The following is a 15,411-nucleotide window of genomic DNA, read 5'->3' on the forward strand; positions in this document are numbered from 1 at the left end:
CACCATCAGGTGTTGGAGACCATACCCTTCCTCGCCAGTTTGGTTTCCTTCTGTCTCCTCTGTCCTCTCCTGGGTCCTCCTATGGCACAGGAAGTGGTGATCTCATCTCCACTGTCCAGCCTAGGCGGGATTCTACACCTTCCAGGCTCTGCTCAATCTCTTCATCTCTTCCTTCCTCTGTTTGCAAATATGCTCAAGACTTTTCCTCCTAATAAATTCCTTTCCTCAGTCCTGCTGTCATTTCACAACTGTCTTGTCTTCTCTCCTTTGTATTCCCAAAATTTTTAAAAACAGTATCAGACTCCCCATTTCCATCCATGTTATGGTTTATATCTGGATGTCCCACCGAAGCCTCATTTGCTCAGAGGTGTGGCTTATGGGAGGTGATTGGATCATGAGGGTGGGATACTCAACAGTGGATTGGTCCACTGGGAGGTGAAGCCTGATAGGAGGAAGTGGATCACTGGGGCCATGGTCGGGAAGGTTCTATCTCCCTCCTTCCTGGGTCCCCTGTGATTCTTCAATGAGCAGTTTCTCCTCTGCTATGCTGCTCTGCCTGGAGTCAGCTGACTATGGGCTGAAATCTCTACAAATTGTAAGCCAAAATAAACCTTTCCTCGAGTTGGGGTTGTCAGGTATTGTGTCTCAGCAATAAGAAAGTAACTAAGACAATCCATTACTCTTCACACTGTTAAGATTCTGAGCCTATATTCTACTGAAACTGTCACCAAGGACATTCTCAGTGGCCTCTCCGAACTGAGCTTGCTGACATCCTGGCAGAATGTCATATGGGGATGTGTTTCCTTGTGACACTCTCCTGTGGACCCTGTGGTTCCATGCTGCACTGGTCTTCTTCCTCTCCGGCTCCCCTTTCTCTGGCTCTTCTGCAGGATCCACTTATTGCTTTCAGACTCTACATGTAAAAGGGAAGTCCCTGCAGGCTTATTCCAAACTTAAGAATTTAAGATTCCTTTCTTATCTCATAGGCAAAATAATTTAAATAATATCTAAAAAAATTTATTGATTTTATTTCTTATTAACAACATTTTGTTGATAAAATGTATAAAATTTGAAGAGTCGTTTAGTGTCTCGTTCATCTTTTTGTTTTTCTGTGAGTGTCTTCCTGTATAGTTCAAGGCTGGCCTTGACCTTACTACATAGGCTAGGCTGGCCTCCAACTCTCAGTGATCTTCCCGCCTCAGTCTCCCAAGTGTCATAGGATTATAGGCATGCACTACCACGCCCGGCTGACTTTAAGAAGAGCAAGTTTTCCTGCAATCCTTGCCATTAATCATAAATACACATAAGGAGCCTGGTTTCTTTTTTTTTTTAAACACTATGCTTACTTTTTAATTTCTTTTTTTTTTTTTTTGTACCAGGGATCAAACTCAGGACCTTGTGCTTGCAAGGCAGGTGGTGGAACCACTGAGCTAAATACCCAGCCCCAGGAGCCTGGTTTCATATTCATGGAAAAAAGGATATATAGACCCAGAGATTATAGATACATGAAAATAGATATAAATACAGATGGACTCACTAAGTACACAGCTAAAGGGCTGCACTTGCTAGAATATAAAGAGAATAAGGTCTCTGGAGCATAATCATAGGCAGCAGCTCTGGCTCAGCCCTTCCATGGCTTAAGAGAGAAAGGAAGAGCAATGCTTGTTACATAACACGTGCACTATCTTTCATCATACAGATCTATTACCATTGTAGTTGGCATCTAAAATGTCCCCCCCAAAGGCCCATTGTGTTGAAGGCTGCAGAAGGCCTTTTAGGAAGTGACTGGATCAGAAAGGCTTGGTTGGATTAATCTACTGATGAGATCATAATTGAATGGCATTATTGGGAAGTGACAGAAACAGGAGGTGGGGCCTAACTGAAATTAGTGATCATGAGGACAGACCTCAGGGACTATATCTAGGCCCCGACCCCTTCCTATCTGGCTGTCTCTTATACTCTGTTTCCTGGCTACCATGAAGTGAACAGCCTTCCTTCCACCATGATATTTCTGTGTTGCCATAGGACTAAAAGCAATGGAACCAACTTACTATGGACTAAAACCTCTGAGACCATAAGCCAAAATAAATCTTGCCACTTTCAAATTTATTTATGTCAGGTAGTTTGTCACAGCAATGGAAAGCCAACACACTGTTACTCACAAGTAGCTGCCTAGTTAGGAGATACATTTTCCAGCCCCTCAGTCTAGGTGGAGGTCATGTGATTACTAATCACTAAGCCAACTTAAAAAGATGTGCACATCTCTAAGATTGAAGCCATCAAGATGTAAATTACAGGTTTTCCTGTTCCCCTCTGATAATTCTTTTGCTGTAAGACAGAGTTATTAAAATATAACAAAATTAAAACTTACTGATCTTTGTCTAGTACACAGAAGGAATCCAGGAAGGGAAAATTGGCAGCTATACTTTCAAAGTCCTCTTGGGAGATGTACCCATCGTGGTCATGATCGTAGTTTCTAAACACAGACTGCAAAAGAAAGACAAGTATTTACTGAATGACAGTTTATGAGCCAGGCTCTGAACTTGTTATTGTGAAAGCAATGATAGCATATTATCCTTTCTATCAAGGAGCTTAGAATCCAGTGGAAGATAACTAAATCCGGAAGCCTTTACAACACACACAAGTGAGTGACTTGTGGATGATAAAACTGTAGCCCCATGAAGTAGGGAATGTAGATTAAGAAAGATTCTCAGAGAAAACAAAGTCTAAACTGAGACCTTGGGGGTGAGTAGGAGTCAGGCTTGGGGAATTAACACCATGACAATAGAAAACCAAGCTTAAATGTTAAATTGTCTCAAAAATTGGAAGCATATGTTTAATGCAATTCCAATCAAAATCCCAGTGGGAATTTTAAAATGTTTTATTTACCTATCCATCTATTCATCTATATACCTGCCTACCAATCTACCTATTTTAAGAGAAGGAATTTGTTTTAACTGAACATGCTATATCTAAAGTTCAAAAAGAAATGAATATGTTAATAGCCTAAAATTGTTTAGAATGAGATATAATGAGAAAGAACATGCCCTTTCAGAAATGAACCATTCTATAAGGCTATATTTATCAAAACAACATAATACAACCTACTACAGAGAATGGAGTCTTGAAATATATCCATGTAATATGAAAAAGTATCTTCTCAAATTCACAGGGAAATTATGGATCATCCAATAACTGCTGTTAAATTAAATGGCTAAAATCTTATAAAATAAACTGTCCCCAAACTAAATTCCATATGCATTAAATATTTTAATGTAAAAATAATACTAAAGCTTTAAAAATAACAAAGGTAAGAGATAAAAATCTTTTTTATGTCTCAAAATCTTTGAGTGGGAAAAGTTTGTCTTAGCATAACATTAAAGCCAGAAGATATAAAGACATTTTATTACAATAAAATATGAAATATACAAAACAAAAAAGCTCAATTAACAAATTTAAAGATAAATGACAGCAAGTTATTTGAGAGAGCAAAGACACAAAAGTAAAACAGCCAATTAACCAAAGTAAAAAGCCAACTGGGCAATCCATCCATGGGAAGGTACCAACTCTCTTAGTAAATATAAACATTCAAATGAAACTTCTTTTTAAAAATCTCTGGGGTTGGAAAATATTAAAATAATTGCTAATTTCCCAGGATATGAGCCACTAGGTACCCCTGTAGCAAGTAGGTGAAGTAAGCAGTCAGTCTTCCAGGACACAGTCAGGCACTTCCTGCCTCGGCTTCTCTGCCTGAAATTCAGTTCTGTTATTGCCACATCATCTCAAGGCCGCCACTGGACTTTAGGGCCTTCTCAGCCCCTCCCTCAGGAGAAATCTCCTCCCTACCACTGTTTTTCTCCCTGCCTCATGAATTCCATAAAAGTTTTTTTTCTTCAGTGCCTCACATTTCCCTGGGTTATCCAAGATGTAGAACATTCTTTCTTCTTCTTTAAACATCCTTTCCCAGCAAAAAGCACAATATAGCCCATAGGTTCAATCCTACTGTACCAGAGGGTATACTGATCCATTAGAGGTGTAATCCAGCATCACAACTTACAGTGCCCAAGATGTGTTCCACATCCCCACATTAGTGCTTCTACTCTTCTTCCTGTGTGAAAAACTCTGAGCCTTGTCCTCCATTAGCTGATTTTTCTGACCTCTAACATTGAACTGCTGTGTTACAGAGCCCTGAAAATACACAGCAAGTAAAACTATCCAGCTCACAGGATATATTCCTGCCCTCAAGTAACTAATTTTTGTGACCTATTGTGACCCAAATGGGTTTTCACGTGTGATTCTAATTCCCCAAAAGTACATCAAGTAGAAAGAAAGGAACTGCAAGTGGCTGAGAGTATGTGGGCAGATGAGAACACACTGCCAAGACAGGGAGAGGGTCTTTCCATTAGATTCTCCCCTGAAGGCTAAATTCTTCCCATCTGCCAGAGAGCTGATTTCATGGGCTTCATCTGGTCCATGAAGTCTAACTCTGGGCAATCACAGAACATTGCAGACAGAGAAAGGAGCCTTCTAGTGCTGCATAGTCTCCCTCAGCTACGTACCTCAACTAGTTTTCTTATGTGCTTGTTGATGACCGTGGGGTCTGGCTTTGGCATCACCCCAGATGCCCAGTCCAGGGGCACCACAGACTTAGTGGGCGTTGTAGGGGAGGTAGGCTGCTGAAAGAAAGCACACACAGTTATCAATTCAACTGAGCCTTGCATAACTAGGACTAGGGACACTGAGAAAGACAGTTTGTATATTAATAATACTAGTGAAAACTTACATTCGCATAGACTAAACTGATCATTAAACAACCATCTTCTGTGATTGGAATCTGTTCTGTAAGTAAATACATATTCGATAACCTATTTCGTTTAGTAGCAGTCTGAGTTGGTGTTTTTTTCCCTTTGTGGGTCGAAGGATTGAACCCAGGGCCTTCACAATGAGCTACATCCCCACCCTTTTTTATTTTGAGACAAAGTTTTGCAAAGTTGCTCAGGCAGGGCTTGAACTTGTGACCCTCCTGCCTTAGTCTCTCAGAATCCTGGGATTACCACAGCCGGCAGTTCTACTATTTTTAAATGCAGAAAAATAAAGCCCTCCCAGCCCATCCAAATAGCCTACCCAAGTTCCCCAAATATCACTAAAACATACTTTTTTATGATTTGTGTTTTATTTTTTATACATGTATATATTTTGATCATATCTATCCCCCTTATTACCTTCCTTCTCCCCCTTATTCCTCTTGTCTAGTAATAGTCTCCCTACTTTCAGGTCATCTTTGTTTTGTTTTAGATTACATATATTAGGGAAAACACGTAATACTAGTCTGAGTCTGGCTTATTTCTCAACATGAGGAACTAAATCACTCTAAAACAGCCCATCGTGGATTCTGTATGACACTAAATATATAAAAACCAGTCATTTAACGCTTTACTACTTGACATTAGGAATGCATTTGCATCCGAAGGTGCTTGTAGTAAATGGGCACCAGTTCTTGGCCAAGTTCATGCCCTCTGGGCTGCACTCTGGACAATGCACTTGATCCCTTCTAACTGTTCTGTGAGTCTTTAGCCTCTCTGCCCCTCCTGGTGCACTTTCTTTCTGCACATTTACCCACTGGATTTGTCCATGGTGTAAGACATTTTCACTTAATAATGTGGGAAAGGCGGTGGCAATAGTGCATGCCACGGTCATGTTACACTGGCCATCTGATCGGGGAGGAGCTAAACCTGCAGGGTGGTTTGTATCCTCCTCCCCCTGCCCCAGGACCCTCGTACAGTATCCATAGTTCCCTGGTACACACATGCAAACCTACAGAAGAAGGTTACTTGCTTATGAGTTAGGGATTAACATTTTTGTAAGAGGAATTAAGAAGTAACTACTCATTTAAACCCCTAACAATGTTGGGGGGTGAGTGTTACTGGTATTCTGTGAGCTACCATACCAATAGGACTAAAAATTATCTGTCATTTGCATATGTTCACCCATACGTTGAATTCACACACACACATACACACACACACACACACACACACACACACACACACTGTAGCTCTCGCAATCAATGTTTTCATCTTATTGATCTGGGAAAAGGATATACTTGAGTTCCCAAACTGTACGTGTGTGTTGAAGCACTACAGTGAATTCATAGGGCACAAAAAGATTTTGCAAATTTCCAAGTGAAATACAGTCATCCTTAATATGGACATCACAAGAACTACCACTTTGAAACAGGGGCCAGTTCACCCATTAGTTCACACTGCATAGCTTTTTGTTTTTTCAGCAATACTGGGGATTGCACCCAGAGTCTTCTCAGTGAGCTACATTTCCATCCCTTTTCACATTTTTGAGACAAGGTCTCCTTAAGTTGTTAAACTGCTCAGAATGGATTTGAACTTGCCCTCCTCCTTCCTCAGCCTCCCGGAGTGCTGGGATTATACACATGCACCACCACACCTGGCTTAAATATCTTCCAATGATACAGTATCTCTGAAAAAAAAAATCAATATGGAACAAGAAATAAGGGCATTCAATCTAATTCCAAGATTTAAGAAATTGTACAGTGTCCAGCAGGCACACACATCCAGTAGGAAGTAATTGCAGTTATTTAAGAATGAAAGAAAAATACTAGTTGTCTTTCAATATAAGTGTATTATTTTTTTCAAGTGGGTACTAAATTGTTTGCACACAAATATTTATTAATTTATTTGGACCTAACTATTCTATAAGTGGAATTGCTGAGCATTTCCTGTTCTTTTCTAATGTGTATGTGGTTCTGAGAATTGAATACAGGGCCTTAGTACTGAGCTACATCCTCAACCTTTTTTTATTTCTTGAGACAGGGACTAAGTGGGGTGTTTTGTTTGGTTTGGTTTTTGATCTAGAGTGCCATGAAAACACCATTGAAGCACCAAGTAAACCTCAAGGAACCAGCCAGACACCGTGAGGGGGAAAAAGACTGAGAACCTCTGAGACTATTCAGGTTAGGTCAGCCAGCTCCGACTGGGAGCACATTACGATACGGGTTTCTGGTAACAGAATCCTGTCTGGAAATCATTCTCTACTTACAACACACATCGACTAGGACGATGCTCCATGTAGAGAAGAGACGGGAAGGGGTCGGAGAATGTGTTTGCGTAGATTCATAGCGTTCCAGCACTTGGAAGGGCCTTCGAAAGCGTCCACTCATACAACAAATTAAGTGACCTCTCCGTGTTTGATAGAACTGCCTGCTAAGACCGGCAAAACTTTATCCTAAAAATAAACTGATGCAGACCTAAAGCACACGACTGTGCGGAAGTGGTCTTTCCTACCCTGTTCCTGATAGGAGGGATGGTGGGAAAGGCACGGGCCTTGAAGGTGAGCCTGAGACTGAGCCCCAGTGGTAACCTACTGTCTGTGAGACCCCTGAAAGGCACCCGTGCTCCTCAGGCCCGGTTTCCCAGCTGCTAGGATGGCAGGCCGGTGCTGCCCGCGGGCCAGGCATTCTGCACAATCACTATGCCTGACGAAGGAGGCCAAGGTGGGAAATTGTGAAGATTCACATACAGGCTCACTGAACATAGGGATGAGGCAGGAGCTTGCAAAGTTCTTCCCCGTAGCTTTGCCTTTCTTTCTTAATCTCTTCGTCATGCTAACTTGAACGGTCTGGAGAAGCCAGCACCTGTGCCTGGGCCACGCCTCCCCGCGGGGCTCTGTTGGGCACGGTCCCTGGGGACGGTGGAGGGGACCGGCGGGTGGAGCTCAGCCGCAGGTGCTGCGGGCCCTGACCCACACTTGGTGCGTGCCAGGCGGCCAGAGAGCAGCCTCAGCGCCCTGCTGCCTCCACCCAGGCCCAGGGGCAGAGGGTATTAATAGACTCGGGCTGGAGCTGCAGCTGAGGAGTTGCTGTTCAGCTGGCAAGGAGGCAGGGCTTGAGGACTTTGTAAAAAACTGAGCATGTGGGAGGAGTTAAGAGACAGACAGACATTTTTATTTTTCCTTTCAACACACAAATCATATTTTCATTGTGAATTTTAGATTCATCCTGGCTTCTTTATTCTTTCTCACCTCCCCCTGCCCCACTTCCTGTACAGTACTGGGTATTGAACCTAGGGCCTTCACACTGAGCCGCATCCCCGAACTTTTTTTTTAGTTTTATTTTTGAGACAGGGTATCCCTAAGTCACTAAGTTGTCCAGGCTGGGCTTGAATTTGTAATCCTCCTGCCTCAGCCTCCCAGAGTCCTGATTACAGGCATGCACAACCATGCCCGGCCCAGACATATTTTTAAATTAGAGCAAAATGTCTAAAATTCAGCAGTATACATTTACTAAAGCAACGGTCTGGATCTTGTTATATAATGTTTATTTACTAAGAGTCAGCCATCAGTTAAATGAGACACTATCCGGGGTGACGCTGAAATTCTAAGCTAAGTTAAACACTAAAGGAGAAGGTTTGTGAATTATGATCAGGGTATTTGAAATTTATTAAATCTAATTTTATGTTGAGTGGAGTTTGTGCACACGTGCACGCGCGCGTGTGTGTGTGTGTGTGTTTACAAAGCCTGGAAGGTTATAACTCATCTTCAAGACAATTCTTTCTTTTTTCTTTTGGATCCTATATGTAGGTGTACTACAGAGGATATAAGAAATAGAAGATCAATAATAAAACAATAATAGGAATGATGTTCTTCATCCTTATTACCATCTTATATGAAGAAATAATTCTCATACTCTTAAAGGGTAAGCCGTTTCATTGGTAAAATGGGAATAATGTAGATTTTTAAAAATCTATATTCAATCTTTAGAACATCAAATGCCATTGTAACTGCCACTTACTATAAATGACAAATAATGGTGTTTAGCACTGATCATAGAGAGAAAACAATACCCACCGATTTAGAATTTCTAGGCTCCAGCACCAGGGACAGTTTATAAATATCATCTTCTGTGTGATAGAGGTCCAGAGAGAGCTACAATGAAACAAAAAGGGGAAATAATTGTGTTGGATCATGTCTTTCTATTTACATTGCCAAAATATTTTTCAAATTCATCATTAAAGTCCAATGTCCAATAATTTGAATGAATGCGGAACAATAAAAAGATGGCACACAGAGGAAGAAAACAAAATGTAAAAAAAGAAAAAAAATCCTGTTGTGATCATTAGCATCGCTAAGAACCGTCACTCAGTTCGTCTATAACATTTATGGAGCAACTCCTAAGTGCTAAGGGTTTTTTTGCTTTTTTTTGAAACAGTGTCTCGCTATGCAGTCAGGTTGGCCTTGAACTTGCAACAATTCTCCTGCCTCAGCCTCCCAAGTACTAGGAGTACAGGAGTTAGCCACCAAGCCTCTAAGTACTAAATTCTGAGCAACAGATGAAGGATACTTGAGGTTTTCACACTCAAGGCAAGGACAGATGCATAGTGTACCACCTATAAATGTGATAAATGCTGCCTTTGAAGCTTGATTAAGGAACTGTGGAAATAAAGGAAAATTAACTCAGTTTTATTATTTTTGAACACTGTGCTAAGTCCTGGCGATTCACTGTGTTGTAACATTGTTTCCTGCTCTGAAGAGTAAGTATTGGAGTAAGTAAGACTTAGAACACAAAAAGACACATTCACACCAAGCACACTAAATGTGAGGTGGGGGGCCCCATTCTAAATGCTCCCAGAATCCTTCAGGGAGGCAGCACAGTGAACATGTAAGAGCAGAGGTTCTGCAGCCTAGGTTCAAATACTGGCTGTAGGTGCCAGCCCATTATGTAAGAAAGAGAGAGAGGTAGGATGCACAGAAGGGATTTGCCCCCACCCTGGAGACAACCCAGGGCTTTCTGTGTGCAGGGCTTGAACTTTCTTTCGATCCTCTTGCTTCAGTCTCCCAAGTAGCTGGGATTACAGGCGTGTGTCACTGAGCCCAACTTAAGAGAAATGTTTTAATAGAGTTACTGCAATGGTACTACCGTGTATTATTTGGGAAAAAAGAGTCTATAGGTACAAATAACCTAGAGATCTTTCCTTGTAGCTCCATAGTAGGAGAAATTTGTGATGATAAACGGGATCTGACCCCAGCTGTCAGGGAAGCAATTGGGAGAGGTCTGATCTGTGACAATTGGGGGACAGCGACTACTGAACTATGTATGGCAAATGGTTGTCAGACTGACAATTGATACCGAGTTGCCAAAACCTTCTAATTTGTCAAGTCAGAAATCTGGAATTTTATATGGAATAGCACAATATTTAAATGCCAGCAACGGAAAACAATTTTTAGAATTCCACATGAATAGAATAAAATATATTTGCCCCAGGCAGTTGCCCACCATTTGTTAAATTCCTCAACAGATGGCTGTTGAGCTCGAAGCCTCATGAAAGTGGATAGCACATCTGTCTTTCCCACATCTGTGTTCTCTTCCCAGCTTGTGGGCTCACAGTTTGAGGGTTCCATAAATAAAGAGAGAAAACCAAGTGACTTCTTCAGAGTTCCTTGCTACCAGGAGTTAATCTCAACCTTGAGGAACAAGGTCCTCCTGACTCAGCCTCCATATCCTGAGATGACTGTCTGAAAGGATGACAGGAGCACCAGGACATCCAACCAGAAACCCAAATGAGCCACACACTATGTCAGGAGATGCTCTTCCAAGGAAACAAGGCCTTCTTGGGTATTTTTCATGTCAACTGGACAGGTGATGCCTAGACAAGGAAACGTTTTTGTCTTCTCCATGTATTTGTTTTCTCCTAATTAGTGTTGTGAACCTGGACAAGCAGTTAACCTCCCTGAGTTCCAGTCTCCTGATCTGTAAAATCATCGACAAGAGTTCCCTCCCAGGGCTGTGGTGAAGGTTAAATGAGCTAATGCATGTCCGATCGGGTCGCTTGGAAGGTCACAGCTGCAGGGTTTGCTTCCAGTCAGTAGAGCAGCCGGAGGCCGTGCCAGGCTGCTTATGTGTGAATGCGAAGCTGTGCTTGTTTTGCCACCTGCAATCCCACCTCCTGTCTCAGGTGTTTGGGCTTCAAGGAGCTGCCCAGAGACTGATCTGTTCTATGTTCTACACACCTTTTTGTCTGTGTGGTTCAAGAGTATTTGCTGACTCTGGGTGTTTCTGAAAAGTGTTCCAGTCCACTGTCTCAGATGGTGGTGGTTGCATTTACTGGGCAATCCTTTCAGCAAAGATGGTTACAGATTTAGTCTTTGTGTTAGAATTCGCTTTGCCTTAAATGTTCATTGTAAGATAAAATACACTTGGACATCAAACTCCCTCCACTCATCAGTTTTGCAACTCTTCTCTTTTTTAAAAAATGAGACTGTAAAAATACAGGGGCTTTCCAGTTATTTGCATATACTCAGAACAGTAAAAGTAACTGATAAGGCTAAAAATACTATGAAAAGAATCATAGTGTTTTGTATATCACGAAACAGAAGCCTCGGTTTTCAAAGCTCCTGGTTCCAGATGGTCCCTGAAAGAAGAAACTACCCAAGTCTGTCACCTTGGGGTGTGGTCTGCCCTCTTAAATCTTGTCCTCTAATTAATTCTTTCGCTACACACCTTATGAAGAGGGATGAAGAGAGGTATTACTATTACTATCATGGTGGTACAGGGGATTGAACTCAAGGTCTTCATGCTGAATTGTATTTCCAGTCCTTTTATTTTTTATTTTGAGACAGGCTCTTGCTAACTTGCTAATTTGTTCAAGTTAGGCTCAAACTTGCAGTCCTCCTGCTTCAGCATTCTAGAGTGTTGCAATTATAGGCCTGCATCTCCATGCCAGGGAAGAGGAAGAGAAGTATTACTTTGTACAGATATGAAATAAAGTAAATTAGTTGTTAGTGGTATGCCTACATTAGAAATAAAACGCCCATCCAAAGCAAACCACCAGCTACAGTTTGGATCTTTGTGTCTTTGTGTGTGTGTGTGTGTGTGTGTGTGTGTGTGTACATCCCCAGCCCTTTAAAAAAATTTTATTGCTTTGAGACAAGGTCTTGCTAAGTCACTAAATTGCCCAGTGACCTTGCAATCCTCCTGCCTCAGCCTCCTGGAGTTCTGGTATTACCGGTGTGCACCACAACACCGAACTAATTTGGATCTTAAATGTCCCCTAAAGGCTTGAGTGTGCTATTGCAACTCATGGAAGTTCTAAGAGGTGAGGCTGTGGGTGACCTCTGGAATACAGGGACATACCCTTGAAGAGAACTGTGGGGCCACAGCCACCTCCTCTTCCTCCCTCTATTTGCTTCCCAGCCATGAGAAATCAGCAGTTTTTCTCTGCCATGTGCTGTTGCCAAGATTGCTGTTGCCACAGGTCAAAAAGGAATGGGGCCAATAAATGACAGACCAAAACCTTCCTAAACAATGAGCTGAATGAAACACTCTCTCGCGCTCGCTCTCGTTCTCTCTCCCTCCCTCTCTCTCTCTCTCTCTGAGATAGGGTCTCATTAAGTCACTAAGTGGTCCAGGCTTGACCAAATTTGCAATCCTCCTGCCTCGCCTTCCTAGACTTCTGGGATTACAGTATGCCCACCATCAATTATTAAAGAAAATGCAAACATTGCTGGACAGCCTACTGCAGAGTAGCCTTTAATGCTTGTTTAACTAAAGAGTTCTCATATTCTATCCTTTGGGGCTATCAATCATATATTGGTTACTGCACCTTGGGCCATGTTCAGATGCAAACAATCACTTCAGGAAAAATCTGACTTGGAGTCTTGGAGAAAAATGAATCACACTTTCCATCCTGTGCTTACAGATATGCTCATGGATATTTAGGCAACTGCAGTTTATCATGTGGTCCTAATGTGAATACAAATGTGTGTCCTGAAATGGATACTGGGGTCCGAGGAACATGTGGTGGACATCTCAGTCCTTGCAGTGAGGAGTGAGCTCCTCAGTAGCCAAGAAAAATGGATGCATCTCCTTGTGCACTGAACTCCTCCTTGTGTGAAGAGAAAGGAAGGATTCTGGCTCTGAGGAGTAATTGGCTTGATGCCCCGGGACTCATGTGCAGGATGATGCTATCCTCCAGAGCCGGTGGGCCAGGACTACAAGTCACTCCTTGTCCTTACTTCTAGAGTCATGGCAGTTTAGCACTGGAGGAGACCCCACAAACAAGCACAGAGCCCTTAGGAATAAGCCAGAGCCAGGGCTACTTTGCATGGAGACAAAGCTGAATCACTGCAGAGGCAAGGCTAAAAGCAAGACCTGCCATGTAGGACTGGGCCACGACACTGTGACAGGCAACATTGCGCTACAGTACTTGGCAAAAAATTATACAAAGAATCAACAAATGGAATTATATCAAATTTAAAAGCTTCTGCTCAGTAAAGGAAATCAGCATAATGAAAAGACAACCTACAGAAGGGGAAAAATTTTTTTGTCAACTACACTTTGGACTAATATCTAAAATATATAAAAAACTCAAAAAAATTAGACATCTCAAAATAGAAGATCCAATTAAAAACTCGGCAATTGAAATGGACACTTCTGGGCCGGGGATTTAGCTCAGTGGTTTTGCTGCCTGCTGCGCAAGTGCAAGGACCTGAGTTCGATCCCTGGTACCAAAAAAAAAAAAGAAAAGAAAAGAAATAGACACTTCTCTGTAGAAGAAATACAAATGACCAATAAATACATGAAAAAATATTCAGCGTCTTAGCCATTAGAGAAATGCAAATTAAAACAACACAGATTTCACCTTACTCCAGGAAGAATGACCATTATCAAGGACTCAAAAAGCAATAAATGCTTTAATCTCAACAGTTAGAAGGCTGAGGCAGGAGGATTGCCATGAGTTCAAGACCAACCTGGGCTACATAGTGAGTTCAAGGCCCAGCCTGAACTGCATAGTCACAACAAACAAACAAACAACCTCCACCACAACAAATGCTGGCAAAGCTGTGGGGGAAAATGGACCCTTCTACATTGTTGGTGAGAATATAAAGTAATATACTCAGTATTGATATCAGTACAGGGAGTTCTCAAAAAACTAAAAATAGAAATTCCTCTCCTAAGTATCTTTGTGAAAAAGCCCAATATAAATGCATACCCATGTTTATAGCAGCATAACTCATAATAGCTAAATCATGGAAGTGGCCTATATGCCCATCAACAGATGCCTGGATAAAGAAAATATGATGTTATATACTATGGAGTACCACTCAGCCATAAAGAAGGATAAAGTTGAGCTATTTGTAGGAAAATAGATGGATCTCAAGACCACAGTACTATGTGAAATGTCAGTCACAAAAGGTTAAATATATAGTTTCTCTAATATGAGAGACCCAAAACATAAATAATTTAAGAGCAAAATAAATGAGCCATGTTAAAAAGCCAGGGAAGTAGACTCTGTAGAGACAAGAAGGGATCTGGGGAAGGCGGGAGAGAGGAGGCCAGGGGGACCAGGAAGAAAAATGATCACGATGCAGTATGTATATGTATCAAATCCCCAAGCCGAATGTAATCACTGTGTATCAAAAACAAGTGCTAATATAAGTATTTTTTAAAATAAAAATTGTACTTGGTGGCTTCCACTTTTTCAGTATCTCCAAGAGACTGAGGGAAGGAGTGGGGGGTTCTGGCATCCTTTTCCTGTTTTGCTTTTCTTCCCAGCAAAAGAAATTAGGGCTGGGCATGGTGGCACATGTCTGTAGTCCTAGTCCTTGGGAGGCAGAGGCAGGAGGACTGAGAGTTTGAGGACAGCTTGTGCTACATATTACGTTCAAGGCCAGCCTAGACTGTGTAGCAAGAACTTGTCTGAAAAAAACAACAAAAAAAGTCATTGTGTTTTAGTTTTTATTTCTGGAGTTTAGGTTTTCCATTTATGCCCTTGAAATTTCATTCAAAATTCTCAATACTTCTCTAACTATCTGATCTCTTTCATAATGTTACTTGATGTGTTTATAACTCACAAGTAATTTTCCTGTTCCATTCTGGTCTTTCATGTGGATGAGGCATTGCCCAAAGGTAGGCACCTGCTCTGTGATTGACATCAAGGACCCAGCCAGACCTGGCTCACACAGGTGAAACCCAGGCCACCTTAGGACTGGTCTTCAGGCAGCACCTGTGCCTGTGGTTTGGAGTCTGACTGGGACCGCCACTCTGGTCTCTTATTCGTGGAAGCAGATTTACATGGCAAATGATTCATAAATGCAGGTGTTTTGGGTGTTGTGGGTTAGTTTTCCCCCACCCACCCCATTAGAGAATGTCTGTGTTTCCTATTTGTTACACAAACTCAGCCCCCAAAGATCTGTGTTTTATGTATGTACGTGTTTGACACTTCTGCTTTAAGACAACGGTACAACTGCATTATTACCCACACTGAGGGTCTGTTCTTTGCTAAACAATTCCACAGTGGAATTGCCAGAGCCATACTCCTATTCCAATACAGCAGCCCTGTGAGACTCAGCTGTCAGAACTTAAGGGAAGTTATTTTCTACAGA

At 41.8% G+C, this 15,411-nt stretch overlaps 1 protein-coding gene across 9 annotated transcripts in view; it reads right to left on the reverse strand.

The window, feature by feature from the left end:
• Rasgrp3 (RAS guanyl releasing protein 3) overlaps positions 1-15,411 on the reverse strand; it is a 113,764-nt gene that overhangs the window by 16,816 nt on the left and 81,537 nt on the right. For 8 of the 9 annotated variants that reach the window (XM_087216485.1, XM_087216480.1, XM_087216481.1 and 5 more), the window contains 3 exons: positions 8,878-8,955; positions 4,560-4,676; positions 2,372-2,487 (listed from right to left, as the gene is read on the reverse strand). In XM_087216485.1, coding sequence (XP_087072611.1) covers positions 2,372-2,487; positions 4,560-4,676; positions 8,878-8,955 — 311 coding nt within the window. The remainder of the gene's footprint in view (positions 1-2,371; positions 2,488-4,559; positions 4,677-8,877; positions 8,956-15,411) is intronic. The other variant, XM_021253711.2, reaches the window with a different exon arrangement.

This window comes from Heterocephalus glaber, unplaced genomic scaffold (genome assembly GCF_053883595.1).
Source record: "Heterocephalus glaber isolate CG9 unplaced genomic scaffold, H.glaber_assembly_v1.0 deba00001457, whole genome shotgun sequence".
Lineage (NCBI taxonomy): Eukaryota > Metazoa > Chordata > Mammalia > Rodentia > Bathyergidae > Heterocephalus > Heterocephalus glaber.